Source organism: Rhinolophus ferrumequinum, chromosome 11 (genome assembly GCF_004115265.2).
Source record: "Rhinolophus ferrumequinum isolate MPI-CBG mRhiFer1 chromosome 11, mRhiFer1_v1.p, whole genome shotgun sequence".
Taxonomy (NCBI): Eukaryota; Metazoa; Chordata; class Mammalia; order Chiroptera; family Rhinolophidae; genus Rhinolophus; species Rhinolophus ferrumequinum.
In genome coordinates, this window is record NC_046294.1 from 88345891 (window position 1) to 88363168 (window position 17278).

Here is a 17278-nt window from a genome sequence, read left to right on the forward strand (position 1 = left end):
GCACATTTCCACGTGAGGCCGAGAGCCTGGAAACTGCACTCCTGGCTCTGTCCCCACAGCTGGTCTCTATGGGTGTCATTTGGACAGAGTATTCAGGCAGGAGGCAGATTCTTGTGGGGAGCCTTGGGCTTAAGTCTGCCTTTATCATGGGTAGGCTGGTTTCTTGCCCTATTCAGTACCAGATATAAGGGATAAAAGGGCCTTTATTGAAACATTTTTCCGTTTCAAGTTGTCTGCTGAAGTTTTATGTTGCTGGTGTCTGCATGTAATTTGTGTTACATCACCTGTCAGAAATTGCTCCTATGGGGTTAATTGAAGAAAGCAAGTTGGACATTGCGGTTTAGGTAGACTTAGAAAAGTGCAAACTTTGTATCCTAGTTGGAATCCTAGTTTGACTTAGAACAACTCTTACCTCCTCCGAACCTGTTTATCTGTACATTAGGAATTATGATACTTTCTTTTATGGACATTATGAAGGCCAAAGGAACGAATGGGTATCCATTTCTTTGTAGAGTGATTCTTTTTTTTTTTTTGATTTTATTTTTTAAATTTATTGGGGTGACAATTGTTAGTAAAATTACATAGATTTCAGGTGTGCAATTCTGTATCACATCATCCATAAATTACACTGTGTGTTCACCACCCAGAGTCAGTTCCCCTTCCATCACCATATATTTGATCCCCCTTACCCTCATCTCCCACCCCCCCAACCCCCTTACCCTCTGGTAACCACTAAATTACGTTCCCCAGATTAATTTTCAAACCCATGGCCATCCTGTGGTCACCGACTGCCCTCCAATCCCCTCACCCTCCCCCCACCCCTCACCTGTAGAGTGATTCTTGTAGAGTGATTAGCGCATGGGTGCTCAATATGTATACATGGTTATTAGTAATGTTCAGCAGGTAAAGCACTTTTTCTAACAAGCCCTTTTTTCCATGTGTTTGGCACTCCCACTTCAGTTGTTTGTCTCTAGGCATAACCTTTAATCTCTGAACCAGTTTTCCTTATTTTAAAAATAGAAATGTTGCTGACTTCAAGGTTGTAGCAGACCTGCATTTGAACAGGTGAAGGAAGTGCCACAGAAACTGCACTAATGTGCCACAGCTAAGGAGATAAAGCTGTAGAATTCTGGATGACTAGCTTTTTGGAGCATTCCTTTTATTTGTAGATATTGAATCCAGCCTAGGGGGCATGGCAATTCCAAGGATCCTTTACTTCCAATGCAGCAGTTTAGGTTTAATATGGTCTCCTTTCCTTCTTGGGGCTAACTTTGGCTTAACTCACCATCCCTTTGGGTGGCCGTAGGAGGGGAGTGCAGTTTACTTTGTGGTTTAATCTGGGGAGCATATTTTAGCCACTGACCATCAGTATTACTGGCTCAGAACTAAGTGTAGGTGAAAGCAGAAAAGCGTAGGTGGTAGGCCTGGGTCTCAAACCAGGAAGACTCCGGCTAGGACACAGCCACCCCACCCCGCAACCGCCGCCCCCCGCCCCGTCCCGCGTCAGCCTGTGGAGTAGGGGCGGTAACCTAAGGGCTAAATCTCGGTCGCAATCGTTCTAATTCCCGCCCAGAGGGAGACACCTTCCCTCTGAGGGCGGGCGCCGGAAGTGACATAGAGCCTGGCGTAGAGCCGCGAGTCTGAGGCCACTGTTGGAGGTCAGGCCCCGCGTAGACCCGGTACCCGACAATCGGTGCTTCTGGCTTCCCCGGATCCTAGGGCCTCGGCGACATCCTCTCCCCGCTACTTCCAAGCACAGCCATGTCTGGCAACAGCAACGCGGCCTCAGCGGTGAGTCCTGAGCCAAGGAACCTCGCTATTTCGGTTTTCCGGACTAGCAGTGCAACGATTGGCCCCAGGTTGCCACCCTCTGTTGTCTATTGGTCGGAACGACTTTCCTTCCTTTGTGTGTGTGTGTGTGTGTGAGTGTGTGTGTGTGTGTCTGAATGTTTTTTTTAAAGGGCCAGTAGTTGGGTTGCCCTTAGGAAGGAGGGGGCAAATCGGTGAGCGGTGGGGATGGGGTTAATAGTGGAGAGGTTGCGTTGAACGGAGCCCCCATCCCTGCGGGAAATTGGGTGGGATTCTGGCATCTTTGGCTCTAGATCTAGTGACCCAACCCGGGAAGGTTGAATACAGAAGACTGGGTGATCTTCCCTAGGATCCTTTCACACGAGGCGGGGGCGGATGGTGGGGGGGGAGGTTCGACCACCTTGGGAAGATGTTCCACTTCGGATCCAGCGAGGAGACCCTCAAGTCTCTGAACTGCACACAGCCATGTTGAAAGTGCTCCCTCTCCCCTTCTTCTGTTTTAGTGGTCACCCAGCCCCAACCTACTTTCGAAGTCCCCAGCTGAAACACACTATTGGGTTACTACAATGGGGCTAGGGGCGCCCTTAGGTTTTCCTATTCCTAGCCTGCCAACCCAACTTCTGGGCTTGTGCAGATGCAAACTACAGAGCCGGTGGAGGCCATTGCCAGCCTGAGATAAAGAGGTAGGGCAGCTGCTTATCTCTCCCTATCCAGCCTGCTGGTGAGATGAGGGATTCTTTGCCATTGCAGACATTCCTGAGCACTGCACTAGAAGTAGGAAGATCCAGATTCTAACTCCTGCTCTCAGCCCATTATTAGCTGTGTAACCCGGGGCAAGGTACTTCACCCCTCAGAGCCAGACTTTGCTTCTGGGACTTGGTCCCAGAGATGCCTGCGCTGTCTACCTGATAGGTGGTTGTGAAGATTAATGCTCAATAAGTAATTTTTTAATGAAACAATTTGACTGAATATGCTGTGTAGAATCAATGAAATTAAGGGATTGTTTGAACCTAGCAGTTTTCGAGACCTTAGATAACTCTGGGTTCCCTGTGGCCCAGAATTTTAGTGGCCATGTTTAGCATTCAAAGCCTAGCCTAATTTGCTCAGGGTCCCCCAGGATTTATTTATTAGAGAAGTGATAGCAATGGAATAGACTAGAGTCAAAGAACAACCAGCTATCACCTCTTCCTCAGATGCCTACCTGCAAAAGAGCTCCATGGGATGAAGATCCCAGAACAAGGAAAGTTGACGGTATCTACAGTGGCTGCTGTTGAGATTCAGAAAGAAATAGGACCTCAGACTGAAGAACTCAGTTCTACCTGCTTGGCACTGAACATCTTTGTCCAAGGTGCCCTGGCAGGAGGAAGAGTGCTTTGAGTTCTTGGCTTGGTCTCCGACATCCCAATATTTCCTTGTTGATGAAACCAGAGGCAGCACTCTAAGTGAATGGACATTAGGCAGCTTAGCCTCTTAGTCTTATAGAACATCAAAGGCAGAAGATACGTGAGTCCAAACCTCTTAATTTTTTAGAGGAACTAGTAGATACTGAAGGGATGATGTGCTCAAGGTCACCCAGCCAAGAGGCTGAGCAGGGCTATACATAAAATCTGTGACCCCAGTCCTTTATGTATCATTCCAACCAGATTAGGGGATCATAGTGTGGCAGCTGGTGGGTAGCTCTTGGCATCTGGGTGGCATTGAAGCTTTCTTGAGTGCCTGCTCTGTTGTGAATGCTGAACTTGTCCTCAGTGACTCAGCATAAGTTCCCTGTGTGGCCCCAGCTGTCTTGACCCTGCCTGCTACAGGCTCCACCCTCTCTGTGGCCTGGCTGATGGGCCTTATCTCTTTACCCACCTGGCTATGTGCAACACCCCCACTGCCTTGGCCAGGATGGGCTTCAGGACTCACTGTCCTGGTTATTGCAACAACAGCAGGTCCTACCATCGCTTCCCTCTGCTTCTCTGGATCTGTGAAGAGGGTAGAAGGAATTGAGGAAAGTAAAGGGACCATTCTTGGAATATTTTCCTACTCTAAGGCTTACCTGGCTCCAGGCCAGCTGCTGAGGTTCCTTTCTTCCAAGCCAGTGATTCTGGTTCTTGGACAAGGTGTTGAAGAACACAAGGAACAGAGGGGACTGTGACCTGGGGACTTTTTTTGCAGGAAGAAAACAGTCCAAAAATGAGAGTGATTCGCGTGGGTACCCGCAAGAGCCAGGTGAGTGCAGGTACTGGAAGAAAGAGGTTTGTTGGAAGAGTTCTGTGCTCACAGTATTACAAGTTGGGGTTCGTTCCCAGCAGCTCAGGGATGGAGGAAATGTGGTGGCTGGGTGTTAAATTTCATGCATAATGGCAGATTGCATTCTGTGAAGAGATAGTCCTTGGGCTGTGGAAGTTGTTGGGGTGCAGAGGATTCCTAGGCCAAAACGCTTTCTCTCCTTCCTAGATGGGCATTCAACCCCCTATCTGAATTCCAGTCCTTTCAGGATCACCATGACCCTATGGTGGTCTGAGTTCAGGGCAGTGGCCAGGGAAGGACAGGACTAATCCATATTTTTGCCCCCAGCTGGCTCGCATACAGACGGACAGTGTGGTGGCAACTCTGAAAGCCTTATACCCAGGACTGCAGTTTGAAATCAGTGAGTTTTCTGGACAGGCATGGAAGCTAATAGGGAGCTCTTACCTTCTGAAGGGGAGAACAGAGCGTTTTTGCCTTGGCCCAGGGCCAAAACCTGGTCCCATTGCCTTCAAGAATTCATGGCTGTCCCGTTTGGAGGGCTGTTTCCTCTGAACACCTCCAGCTCTGACTACCTGGGTTAGCCTGGCATTTAACATCTTCTGTTCTGGGTCTTGTTATGAGGCTGTCTGGCCTCATACATTCCCAGAGGCTGGGGACTGGGGTTTATTTGCCTCTGCATTTACCTTGAATCTTAGTACAGTGCTGAGTTCAGCAGGGGCTCAATAAATACTTTTCAGTGAGTGCCTGATTCTCTCCACAGTTGCTATGTCCACCACAGGGGACAAGATTCTTGATACTGCACTCTCTAAGGTAACATTTCCACCCCCAGTCCTTGCCCCCCTCCTCTCTCCTTCCCCCAAGAGATTTAGTCCGAGGGTCTTTCTTGTCTGGCAGATTGGAGAGAAGAGCCTATTTACCAAGGAGCTGGAACATGCATTGGAGAAGAATGAGTAAGTAAAAGACATGAGAGAACATCCAAGATGATGGAATAGCAACCAGAAAAAAAAAAAAAAAGACAGAGTGTGGGCCCTCTCTGCCTCTTGCTAGGACTCCAGTGTGTGCATCAGACCTGGATATCAGCTGGACTGCTTAATTTAAACCCTTGGATAAGCTAGAGAGGGGAATCATATGGGGGTTTTTCAGGCATCAGAAAAGAATAGTGTCCTGGTTCTGAGCCATCTGGCTTCCTGGAGTGCAAGATTGACTGGGGGAGGGGGTAGAAGTGTGGGGATAAAGGTCTCAGGATCAGGATCCTGAGATCTCAGAGAGGCCTGCTTCCCAAACTGCTCTAGGCTCTGCCACTGAACTAAAGGCAGGGCTAGGTGGAGAAGTGGGGGCCTGCTGCCCAGACTCCTTCTCCTTGCCCTATCCCATCTCTCTAGAGTGGACCTGGTTGTTCACTCCCTGAAGGACCTGCCTACTGTGCTTCCTCCGGGCTTCACCATTGGAGCCATCTGCAAGTATGTCCTGCGAGTAAGGGCCTGGGTAGGGTGGGTAGGCAATATGTTAACCTTGGCTTTTCCCTTTGGGACTTGATCCTCTGCCTCTAGGGCTGCCTCCCCTGCCCTGAGGAGTATCAAGCATGGCAGAATACTCAGAAAATGCCAGTTAGTTAGCTATCAGCAGAGACTGAAAGTGACCTGAACTGAGATCGCTCCCTCATTCTGACCTCCCCTCCACCCACAGACGAGAGAACCCCTATGATGCTGTTGTCTTTCACCCAAAATTTGTTGGGAAGACTCTAGAAACCTTGCCAGAGAAGAGGTGAGTAGGGCCTGGATAGGCATCTTGGTGGAATGTGCACAGATGATGGAGGGTTAGAAGGAGGAAGAAAGGAACAGTGCCTGCCTAGGGTTAAATCTAATTTTAAATCCTCTCTGAGCAGTGTGGTGGGAACCAGCTCCCTGCGGAGAGCAGCCCAGCTCAAGAGAAAGTTCCCACATCTGGAGTTCAAGAATATTGTATCCTTTTAGAGGAGCAGCCCAGGAGGAAGATAAGATCCAGAGGGCCCTGGGAGTCCTGAGAGTGGAAGGGGCTTCCAAAGGAAGTGAGCCACAGGGCAGTGGGCTGGCTGTCCTCCCATCCATCCATCCATCCATCCATCCATCCATCCATCCATCCATAATCCTTCCATGTTTTCTCAGCTCCAGGCAAGTGCCTGGCAATGGGGATAGTGGTGAGCAAGATCAACATTGCCCCTGTTTATGTAGAGTTTACATTTTGGTTTGGGAGGCAGACAAACAGGCATTGATAACACAGAGTGATGCTCCATGGAGGTGGAGGGGAGTATGGAGGGTACTTCCATTTTTATTTTATATTCTACTACATTGTTTTGATTTTTACAATGAATATGTGGTATGTTTTGTAAAACTAAAATAGTATGTGCTAAGTGCTCCAATGAGCAAAGTAAGGAATTCTCTGGACGCTTCTAACTGGAACAGCTAAACAGATTTGTGGGGCAAGGAAGACTTAGAGATCTTGTAATCTTGGGCAAGTTATTTAATCTCTGTGTATCATTTTCCTCATCTGTAAAATGGAGATAATAAAACCTACCTCAGTTTCTGTGAAAATTAAATGAGTTGACATGTAAAACACTTTAGTATGTGGCATGCTGTTACCATTAAACTGAGAACTGAAAGATGAGAAGTTAACCATTTAGAGAATGTTTCAGGAAGAGGGAACAATGCTCATGGTCCTTAGCATCTCTTCACAGCGAGGAAATCTCAACACAAGGCTTCAAAAGCTGGATGAGCTGCAGGAGTTCAGCGCCATCATTTTGGCTGCAGCTGGCCTGCAGCGCATGGGCTGGCAGAACCGGGTGGGGCAGGTAGGGGCTGCCCCTATTCCCTCCCCAGTTAATCTTTATCCCCTTCCTGCCTATGTGCTCTTCTTGAACACCCCGCCTCTAGTCTTTGGAAAACACTACAATCAAAATGAGTCCCAGGCTGGAAGACTGGGGATCAGAGGCCATCTTTTGCTTATCGAGGCTTTCTATATGATAGGGAAGCCCCATCTCACTGCTGTTCTTTTAGGTACTCTCATCTCTACCCTTCTGCCTATTCTGCCCCCACAGATCCTGCACCCTGAGGAATGCATGTATGCTGTGGGTCAGGTATGCTTGACCAGGAAGACGTGTTTATATACCCCTTTGTTCTCAACCAAGATGGTCACGCAACTGTCTGAGTCTGCATCTGCTTCCCCAGCATAAACGTTCCTAGGGAGGGGCAGGTCTTGGGAGGCTACTGTACCAAAAGGCCTTGGGGAGCAGGTGGAGTTGGGCTGGTTCCCATCCGTAGCTCCATTGGTTGGGGAAAGATTGGACTTGATGTCTTAGGCTGTTTTTCCACCAGGGAGCTCTGGGCGTGGAAGTCCGAGCCAAGGACAAGGACATCTTGGATCTGGTGGGTGTGTTGCATGATCCTGAGACTCTGCTTTGCTGCATTGCTGAACGGGCCTTCCTGAGGCACCTGGTAGGGCCTGTATTTCACCTGTGGAAGGGTGGGGAGTTGGGAATAGTGGGGAGATTTCTAAAATTCATGTTCTGAAATTAGTGGCAATTCATTCTTGAATATTGTGTATAGAGGACCCAAGTCTGGGTCCTTAGCCTCCTTTTCAGTCATGTCCTCATAGGCCTATGGATCCCTGAGGGCTCTCGTCACAGGGTAGTGTTAAGGGTCTTTGGAGCTCACCGGGAGAACTTCTCATTGCAGGAAGGAGGCTGCAGTGTGCCAGTAGCAGTGCATACAGCTATGAAGGATGGGCAAGTAAGCAGGGAACATGGGTGGGAGGGCAGGGAAGAAAGGACTATTGCATTTCTCCCTGTGCATCCTTGAGTTGCTAGCAAGAGCCCAGGTTTCTAAGCAGTTCCCTTTCAGAATATGCTAAGGCAAACCGTTTTCGTTCCCAGCTGTACCTGACTGGAGGAGTCTGGAGTCTGGATGGCTCAGATAGTATGCAAGAGACCATGCAGGCCACCATCAGAGTCCCTGTCCAGGTGCCAAGGCTGGAAAGTGAGGGAGGGTTAAGAAACAAGTCTGCCTTGAGACCTCTCCTTTTGTGCTCACCAAATCTTATGTTATCTCACCCAGCATGAAGATGGCCCCGAAGATGATCCACAGCTGGTGGGCATCACTGCCCAGAACATTCCACGAGTAGCTCAGCTAGCTGCTGAGAACCTGGGCATCAGCCTGGCCAACTTGTTGCTGAACAAAGGAGCCAAGAACATCCTGGACGTTGCCCGGCAGCTTAATGATGCCCACTAACTGGTTTGTGAGGCACAGGTGCCTGAGTTACTGCTCTCCAGTGCCTACAACCCAGCCCTCAGTGCCCCATTCTCACTAACTGGGGAATGATTACCCCAGGGGATTGAACTGCAGGGTCAGAGACTTGGAGGGACTGCCTTGCCTCATTAGGTAGGGGCTTCATCTCTTTAGAAAGATTCCAAGCCTTTGAATGTAACCAACTCTATTAATAAACCAGTTCTGAAGGTGGTTTTTTGTTTTTGTTGGGGTTGCAGGAAAGATAAGGACAAACACAACAGTTTACTCCTTATTTTCAAGGCTGGGACCTCTGTCCATAGTTCTGGAACACTCCTTTTTTCTGCCTCAATAGTTCTCATTTCAAACAGAATAAATGGTCTTCCAGAGAACACCAAAAGTGAACCTATAGCTTGCATCTCTCCAGTTAACCAGAGCCTTGTTACCAGGTAGCACACTCCCAACCCTACCCCCCTCAAGAGTCTACAGTCATCAGACCTTTGGCAAACACTTTGGGGCAAAATGAAAGTGACTCATTTTTTAAAACCAATCCTTTAATAAACAAAATTAGCCCATCTTAAAACTCCCCAATACCTAAGGTACTAGTGTTGGGTGGGTTGGTTCAATTCCAGTTCAGTTCAGGAGCCTCGGGCCCAGACCGGGGTTACTGTATTGTGCTGTTGGACTGGCGGGAGCAAAGCGGAGGATTAGCGAGGCCCGGCTGCCCCTCAGCGTCTGGGTTACACACAAGCCCTGCAGTCCACACAGCCCGTTCGGAAGCCCGGCAGGAGGCCTCGGCCCTCCCCCAGCCTCTCCCCGCAAGGCGCTCTTCTCTGGGGAAAGTGTGCACATTACGTCTGTCGTGGCCGCAACGCACAGGCCTAGTGAAGATGGAGGAAGCGGATTGGAAAAGCCCGGGATCTGGCAGGAAAGGGGGCGCCCTAACGAATTTAAGGATCAATGTTTCCCCCACCAGAGCCTGCAAGTCAACAGCCATGTCTGAGGTGGCGGCCCAAGCACCGAGCTGGAGCAGACGAGCGAGTAGTGCTGAGAGGCTCCGCCGGCGACTCACCTTCCGGGCGGCTCACCTCAGCCCTACGTCATAGGAGTAGGCCCGGCCTCCCAGAAAGTGCCGCGGCCTCACCGCTGGCCGTCAGCGACTCCGAGGGCAGGGTGGCTGAGTCACAGCGCCGGACACTCCCCGGGCCGAGCCGTCGCTCAACAGCCGCTCCCAGTCAGAGAACCCGAGCGGGCACCTGCGAGCCCGCGCGGGGTGGGGGGCAGCCAGCGGCAGCCGACCGCCGTGGCTCAGCTCTTTCCTTGAGGGTTGTGGTGGCCCTTAAAAGGGCCTTTGTGGTGGCACAGGGAGGGCCGGGAGGCCGGCGACGGCGCGGGCGCCCCTCAGTACTCCTGAGAGGCCTGAGTGGCCTTTTTGCCTCCCGCTGGCGCCTTCGGCCCCACGGAGGCGCTGGTTTTCTTGGGCAGCAGCACGGCCTGGATGTTAGGCAGGACGCCTCCCTGGGCAATCGTCACGCCACCCAGCAGCTTGTTGAGCTCCTCATCGTTGCGGATGGCCAGCTGCAGGTGGCGGGGGATGATGCGCGTCTTCTTGTTGTCGCGGGCCGCGTTGCCCGCCAGCTCTAGGATCTCTGCGGTGAGGTACTCGAGCACAGCCGCCAAGTACACCGGCGCGCCAGCTCCCACTCGCTCAGCATAGTGGCCCTTCCGCAGCAGCCGGTGTACGCGGCCCACGGGGAACTGGAGGCCAGCGCGCGACGAACGCGACTTGGCCTTGGCGCGGGCCTTGCCGCCGGTCTTGCCGCGGCCCGACATGTCGCTAGAGGTAGAGAAGTGATGAGGAAGAGCGCTTCGTAAACCACGGCACAGCCACCCACTGCAGTCTAACTGCTGGCGCGCACGGCCGGAAACCGCCCTTATAAGCCACCAGGGCACACCTCCGCGCCCTCCTGATTGGCTTCTTTCTCTAAAGCAGCCTCTGGTTGGTTGCAGTTAACCCTCCGGTGACGCGCCTCGGCTAAGGGAGCGCGCCAGCCGATTGGTCGAATTTGAAAACCGTTTGCCCGGGGAACGACGAGGAGGAGTGGTGGCCTTCAGCCAGCCAACTACTCCCTCACGTAGCCAATCCATGTGAAGCGCGCGAGATTTAAATCCTACACCCGCCGACCAAATCTTTAAAAGACAGTAGGTGGAAAAAGAAGCAAGCTGAAGCGCCTGTGGGAAATAGTGTGGGACTTGGGATTTTTAAAGGAAAGGGGTCAACGCTACAGCTACCTCTATCTTCCTTTCCGTGTGTGGTCACACCCTACTTTCTCCTCCTTTCTGGCCAAGGGAGAATGAAAAAGGGAAGAAATGAGACCCCCTGAAAGTTCAATCCCCTATCAGAGAACAGGTAACTCCAATCTTATGACCCTCCATGTCACTTGAAGTATCAGGATTTCAATATTTATTCAATATGTTCTGTCTGGTTGCAATATGTTCTTTCTGCTCACTTGCTAAAAGGGGCCTGGTGTACTGAAAGAAAAAGGATGGGGCAGAGAGACAGGCATCCTCTTGGAGGAGGTGCCTCCACCAACCCTCCCAATGTACTCTAAAATGCCCATATAGGAAACAGAGCTACAGGAACAAGAAAAAGACAACACTTTATTGTCACCACTGGGAGCACCTGCGCCCCCCAACCCTGTCTGCTTTTACTAATTAGAATACTTATAGTGAAATGTCATCTTTGAGCCTGTGTCCCTATCACCAGCCAAGGTTATATTATCCCCAGGCCCAACATAGTCCTTGACAGTCAGAGTTGTAGAAAACTGCATAACAAATGCAGCATCCCACCTTAGGGGGCTACAAAGACTGGATGGATAGGGAGAGTGGCAAGTTGAAGAAACCATTGGCAAAGTCCAATCAATAGTCACTAGAGGGCAAGAAAGGCCCAATTTGTCAATAATCACGGGGGAAACAAAATTCTAAGGAGAATGAAGGGTGGGAGAGGCCCGAGCCAAGAGGCAGTCTTGGTCTAGAATGAGGTCATCCTGAGTCAGGAACCCTGGAGACTGTGAAGTAAAAGGCAATGATCTGGAGACTCAGACATCATAGAAGAGTCGGACAAGCTGGTACCGAATAGAGAATGTGACAGCACTTCCCAGGATCTGCAAGGAAAAATGGACTAGAGTAAGAACCATGGAGAAAAGGAGACAAGGAGGAGTAAACCCTATGCCAAACCGCACCTGTAGCAGCAGCAGGAGCAGTGTGAGGTTTCTCTCGTGCATGGGCCCAAAAACCTTAAGTAGCAAGTTGATGAGGGTCATGTTGTTACACTCGGTGAAGGGACCATCCTCATTCTCACTCTGGCGCACTGTCACTAGCTGGAGGCTTCCTGCTACCTGGAAGGGCCGGAAGTGATGAGTACATCAGCTAATACCTATGCTTCAGGAATGGGGATCTGCTTAATGCTTCCAAACTCCCCTTGGATCTGATGCAGGCCTAGGTTCCCCGTTCCCTGAATTTAGGATGGTGGCCTAAAGCCTTACCTCCTTATTCCCGTTACCTTTAGAATAAAGGTGCCCAAGAAAGAGAGGCTCTTGGTCTTGAACTTGGAATAGCTCATCTCCAGTTTGCCTGTGTTGGTATTGAGTCTGCAGGGGCAAGAGAGTTTTATGTGACTGGGCCACTACTTAATGAACTCTCTTCAGTGTGGTTATTTAATAGGAAGAAGAATGAAATATGGAGTCAAACAACTCGAGATCTATTTCTGGCTCTGCTGCTTACTATTGTGTGATCAGAATTGCTGTGAACATTAAATGAGATTATGTAAGTGAATGTGCTCTGTAATTTATAAAGGGCTAACCACAGGGAAACAGCCCTTTTTGGGGTCCTCCCTTTGCACAGCAAATGTATAAGGCTGGCTTTATGAATCTCAAGTGAAAAAGCTATAATGTCCCTTTCAAACCCCAAAGCAGCTACCTGGGCACACGGTGGCGAGGGCAGGGGATGATATGCAGGAGTTGAGGCAGTGAGTAGAGGAAGTTGAACACCTGGGGCATGAAGAAGAGTAGCATGGTCTTGCTGAAGTGTCCCAAGATGCCCACCACGGCAAAGGTCATGCCAGCAAAGTAACAGAAGGTATCTCCCACAAACACCCGTGATGGGTACCTGTGTGGGAGAGAGGATCTGAGCCAGTGGCAAGAGGCATTACCAAATCTTTCACATAACACACCCTGGGCACTCGGCTAGCCCTGACCCTAGTTCTGGCTCAGAGGAGACTCCAATCAGCTCTCCCAGCAATTCTCTGGAACCCAGGGTCCTGAATTCATCTATTCTTAGGGAACCACAGCACTTGTCACCAACCACTGCTGAGTAGACAGAAATTTAAGAATACTACCAACTGAAGACCCAGAAAACACAACCTGGGTATGCACAGATTTAGCCTCTCCATCAGGAGATGGGTCATGATCAGGACCATACTTGCCACATGTTCAAATAGTTGTCCCCCTATCCACAGGCCTACTTACCAGTTATGGTAGAGCAATCCCAAGGTGGTGAAAAAAAAGGGTATCATGAAGTAGAGGGAAAAGACATGATCATCCCGACAATCACCTTTGGAAGCGGGGGAAAAAGAAAGAAGGAAAAACTGATAGCCACTTCCTCTGTATACCCTGATCCTATTTTTGTCTGCCTCTAAGTTATGTCCCAATCTGTATTGTCCACCTCTCCCAAGTCACATTCAAGAACTCACAACCCCTTTTATGTCACCCAGGTAATTCTCAACGTTGTACCTCTTTCATGAACCCTTTCTAAACTAGTTATTGTCTTAAACTGGTTTAGATTGTTCAGACCTAAGTTTGAACACGAGCTTTACTGCCAGTGTGACCTTGATCAAGACACATTACTTCTCTAAGCTTCAATTTCATCTGTAAAATTCTGTAAAATACAGTTGATAACACCTGCTACACAGAACTGTTACAAAGTTTAAATGAGATGTCTGAAAAGAACTTAGCTTTTTTTTTTTTTTAATTTTTATTGGGCAATATTGGGGAACAGTGTGTTTTTCCAGGACCCATCAGCTCCAAGTCAAATTGTTGTTTTCAATCTAGTTGTGGAAGGCACAGCTCACTGGCCCATGTGGGACTCGAACCAGCGACCTTGGTATTATGAGCACTGCGCTCTTAACCAACAGAGCCAACCGGCCTCCGTGAAAAAGCACTTAGCTTTAATAAACACTTATTGATGTCCAAAACCACTAGAAACACACCTGTAATCAAAGCTGGGTTTGATTTTAACAAGGGAAACTAGAAACCACATACCATGTAGAACCATGGGATGCCTCATAATGATATGTTACGAGGACTTTTATAGGATTTGTTTTAAGTAATTCTGAGGAGGCTATAAGGAGGCAGAGTTTTGCCCCTGGACTGGATGCTGTCAACAGGAGTAATTCTATATTAAGCATCTTAATTTTTATTTAAGTTGGAAGAACTGAGTTGTTAGAAGGAAGGAGCAATCATTCATGTTAGCCAGAAGAGGGGGATCTTGGTCATTTTTGTGGGGTGCTCTGTGTTCTTGTGGTTTTGTTTATGCTCAGACATAGTTATGGAGAGGTCTGGTTTTCATCTTACTGTATCATGGTCACAGAGGTTGGGAGTTCTGTGAAATTGTTTATGTTTGATAGGAGAAGATCATGGCCTACATATTAATGCCAATCTAGCTATAAATGACAGGGCTGCTGTTTTTCTCACATTTAATAAATCTTATTTGTTATTTGCAAAGTTAATACCTTTACACATCTTCTATAGTTATTAACATATTGCTTTTTTTCTGAATTTCCCAAAGCCAGATATCAAGCAATTCGCTTAACACTCAGACTTCTCTCTCTCCCTACCCTCAATCCCACCTACCTTCCAGCTCTACCAGGTTGAAGATGATGATGGAAGCAGAAATGACTAGTGACTGGCCAGCCTCTAGGCCATTAATTCCTGCTAGGATATTGATGGCATTGGTACAGAACACTGCCAGCAGCCCCATGTAGACATAGTACAGGATCCCTGAGGAGAGAAGACAGTAAGGAAAGAAGTAAGGCCACCCACAGAATGAGGATTTAAGGATATTCTTTTGAGAAAAGTATTGAGGACAGAGGGCCAACAGAAAAGATCTGAGAAGACACAGGGACAAAACGGGGACATGGAGGAGAATACAGAGAGCCAGGAAGGATGCTTTGCTGGATATCTCAAGGTGTACTGGTACCCTGAAGTAGGGAACATAGAGGCAGTAGTGACAGGGCTACTCACCCAAATCCAAATGCAGGCCAAGAATCGGACGGAAGGGCTTGGGTACCACAATGGTCGTGTTGCCGAAGTTGGTGAAATAGACCATAAGGAGTGGTAGTGAGGCAGCTGTGGGCAGCAGCAGTTTATGGCGCCAGCGTAGATTCAGTACATCATCCGCGAAGCCCAGGAAAATCATGCAGCAGATGGCAAGGAGCGCACCTATCAGGGCCACAAACTGGGGGAGGCTCCGGCAAGTCATGGCTCAAGCCTAAGCCCACTTCACCATTCCTTTCCAGAATTTCTGTCTTTTCATTCCTCCCTCAGCCCCTCCACCCAAACCCAAATAACCCTCTCTTTCAGGCAACTACCAATCCCCAGACATAGGCAACCGCCCCCAGTAACCCACTTACTTCATGGTGGGGGAAGGCTTTACATTGCTCCTCCACAAAGCAGTTCAGGAAAGGGAAAGGGATGAAGCAGAAGAGGATGATTAGGAAAACAGCACCGCTGATAACTCCCTGGGACTCTGGGCTGTGGCCCAGCAGCAAGTGGGGCGAAGGGGAAAGAGGAAAGGGGGACGTGGTCACGCACTAGTGCAAGCATTATAGTAATCTAATCTTAGGTTGCTGAAGTCCCTGATACACCCGAGAGTTCCCCCTCTCCCGCCCACCCCTTCTCAAAGGCTAACCAGTTCTGCTCTTCACCTCCCAAGGGACTGTCTGCAGGATTGGCGCTGCATCTCCGCGTGCAGTCAAGCACCCCAGTCCTAGCCCCAGCCCTTGTCCCCTGCCCGGGATCCGTGTGCCACCGCTCACATCTGCTGCCGGCCGGATTTGTTGAGGTCCTGACCACAGAGGTGCGCGGCGATGAAGTGGCCACGGAATGCAGGGATGAGGATGAGTGTGGCCACAAATCCCAGCAGAGAACCGATCAAATTCACCAGCAGCGGCATCGACAACTCCGGGAAGGCCCACATGGTGACCGGCCAGGAGGCCCCCTCCGCCTCCTCAGCTAACGCCTAAGGAGGGCAGAAACCCTGAGCCCGCCGCAGTAAAGAGTGGCCGCTCCACACACCAGCCTGAGCAAAACCCAACAACTCTTGACTAAAGCTGCCCTCCCGACTCCGGCAAGCCTCTACAGAGAAATCTCGGCCCCGCCCCACTGCATTTACCTACCCGCGTCTCCGCCTGGATCTTGTACGCAGAGCAACTATCGTTGTAGAAAGCGGTGACGGCCATTTTTAATATGGGCAGAAGCGTGGGGACAGAAGTGTTTTTTTAAACTACATCTTTCATTCGAGAATTAAGTCATCACGAGGGTATAGGAAAAGCAATTAAAGACAAAAGCGGATACTTTCCTATCATCATATTCAAGATGTATAGAGCCCAAAGCAGAAAAACTTCTTGCCCGGTTCCAAGATGAACGCCTCCTTCTACCATGCGTCCGACGCCGCTTACTCTCGTTTCCACGTCAGTTTTAGCTTCGTCGGCCTCCGCCGGTCACGTTTAAAGGGCCAGTACCCTGAGTTTACTGTGGGCGGCCTCTAGAGCGGAGGAGTCCGCCACTGGAAGCAAGTTGGGGAGGGCATGAGGGACGAGGAAGTGGAACAGCGCCGGCTCCCTAAAGAAAATCTGTTCCCAACGTAATGGGAAGCCAAGGTAAATACAACTCAGTTCCCGGAAACGCAGCCACAATTTGGAAGATTATGTAAATTCTAAAGCGTAGACACTTAAAAAGCCTCTCCTACTCCGTATTTTTCTTGTCCTTCATCCTGATGCTTTTCCTTAATCATCCCACCTACCTTCTGACCTCGCAGTAGCAGTTAGTTGTCGGGCAACCCCGCAGGGCACCTCATTAATGAAGGGGTTGGGAGTGCCTTCAGGTCTTGGAATTAACCCGGTACTTGACTTTCCTTGGTCCCGGATCACTGCTTTGTGCCAGGCTCCCAAATCGAGGAGGTGAGGATGAGGCGTTGGAAAAAGCTAAGGAAGCAGGAGAACCAGACCCACACGTGGACTCCTGTGAGACTGAGGAACTCCCAATCCCGTCTCTTCCTCCAGGTTACTGTGCCTTTTACTTGGCACCTCTTTCCTTGCTGCAAATAACAGTTCACCAGAATCTTCATTCTCTTTAATTCACCCGCAGGCTCTTAGATGGTAAATGATTTGCGTTCCTCAGAGAGGAAGTCACCAGGGAGTTCTGAAGATGGACTCAAGTATCCTGGCACTTGGTCCACTCTTTCGAATGTGACTTGCTCTAGGAGTGAGGGTCAGATTGACTCTTTTTAGGCCAAAGATGGTCCCTCCTGTCTTTCAAAACCAGGTGTGAAATGTCTCTTCTACTTGAAGGCCACTCTAAAAATGGAAAACCATATATGTATAAAATATACTTTATGAAGTAATCCCAGTAATTTACTTGATAGTATTCCACCAAGTTTTCAGTACTTATCCCACTGGTATTGTTTTTCTGTGTGTGTGCACACAGGTGTGCATCTGTGCCTCTTAGACGGGAAACTCCCTACAGGCAAGTGTTTTTTGTTCCACAGGGTGTCCCCATGGGACTAAGGATACACAGATATCTGTATACAAAGCATCATCATACTTAATGAGTCTAGGTCTGAAAGAGGTACAGGGTAATAGAAGCACATGGAGAGAGCAATTAATTGTGACCAAGGGAAGTGCTAGGACCTTGAGGAAAAGT

The 17278-nt window shown here is 49.4% G+C and overlaps 3 protein-coding genes across 6 annotated transcripts; 1 reads left to right on the top strand and 2 right to left on the bottom strand.

The window, feature by feature from the left end:
* The first annotated feature begins 1598 nt into the window (after positions 1-1598).
* On the top strand, positions 1599-8534 carry HMBS (hydroxymethylbilane synthase). 3 transcript variants are annotated; one of them, XM_033121702.1, is made up of 14 exons: positions 1599-1791; positions 3970-4023; positions 4372-4444; positions 4805-4854; positions 4939-4994; positions 5427-5504; positions 5731-5808; positions 5930-6005; positions 6758-6871; positions 7118-7156; positions 7395-7514; positions 7755-7808; positions 7952-8038; positions 8133-8534. In XM_033121702.1, the coding sequence occupies exons 1-14, from the start codon at positions 1762-1764 to the stop codon at positions 8304-8306; spliced, it is 1083 nt and encodes a 360-aa protein (XP_032977593.1). In that variant the 5' UTR covers positions 1599-1761; the 3' UTR covers positions 8307-8534. The 3 variants fall into 3 exon arrangements, with proteins under 3 accessions (XP_032977593.1, XP_032977594.1, XP_032977592.1); XM_033121701.1 differs by lacking the exon at positions 1599-1791 and adding an exon at positions 3711-3806 and having other exon boundaries at positions 3974-4023; XM_033121703.1 differs by lacking the exon at positions 1599-1791 and having other exon boundaries at positions 3693-4033.
* A 447-nt stretch (positions 8535-8981) lies between these two features.
* On the bottom strand, positions 8982-10224 carry LOC117029595 (histone H2AX). The gene has a single exon (XM_033118805.1). It carries the CDS (start codon positions 10131-10133, stop codon positions 9702-9704), a length of 432 nt encoding a protein of 143 aa, XP_032974696.1. The 5' UTR covers positions 10134-10224; the 3' UTR covers positions 8982-9701.
* Positions 10225-10941: 717 nt separating this feature from the next.
* On the bottom strand, positions 10942-16078 carry DPAGT1 (dolichyl-phosphate N-acetylglucosaminephosphotransferase 1). 2 transcript variants are annotated; one of them, XM_033121593.1, is made up of 10 exons: positions 15754-16072; positions 15394-15596; positions 14989-15109; positions 14600-14813; positions 14210-14356; positions 12827-12911; positions 12279-12467; positions 11863-11950; positions 11543-11698; positions 10942-11464 (listed from the first exon to the last, which is right to left on the bottom strand). In XM_033121593.1, exons 1-10 carry the CDS (start codon positions 15814-15816, stop codon positions 11399-11401), a joined length of 1332 nt encoding a protein of 443 aa, XP_032977484.1. In that variant the 5' UTR covers positions 15817-16072; the 3' UTR covers positions 10942-11398. The 2 variants fall into 2 exon arrangements, with proteins under 2 accessions (XP_032977484.1, XP_032977485.1); XM_033121594.1 differs by lacking the exons at positions 11543-11698; positions 11863-11950 and having other exon boundaries at positions 15754-16078.
* Positions 16079-17278: the final 1200 nt, after the last annotated feature.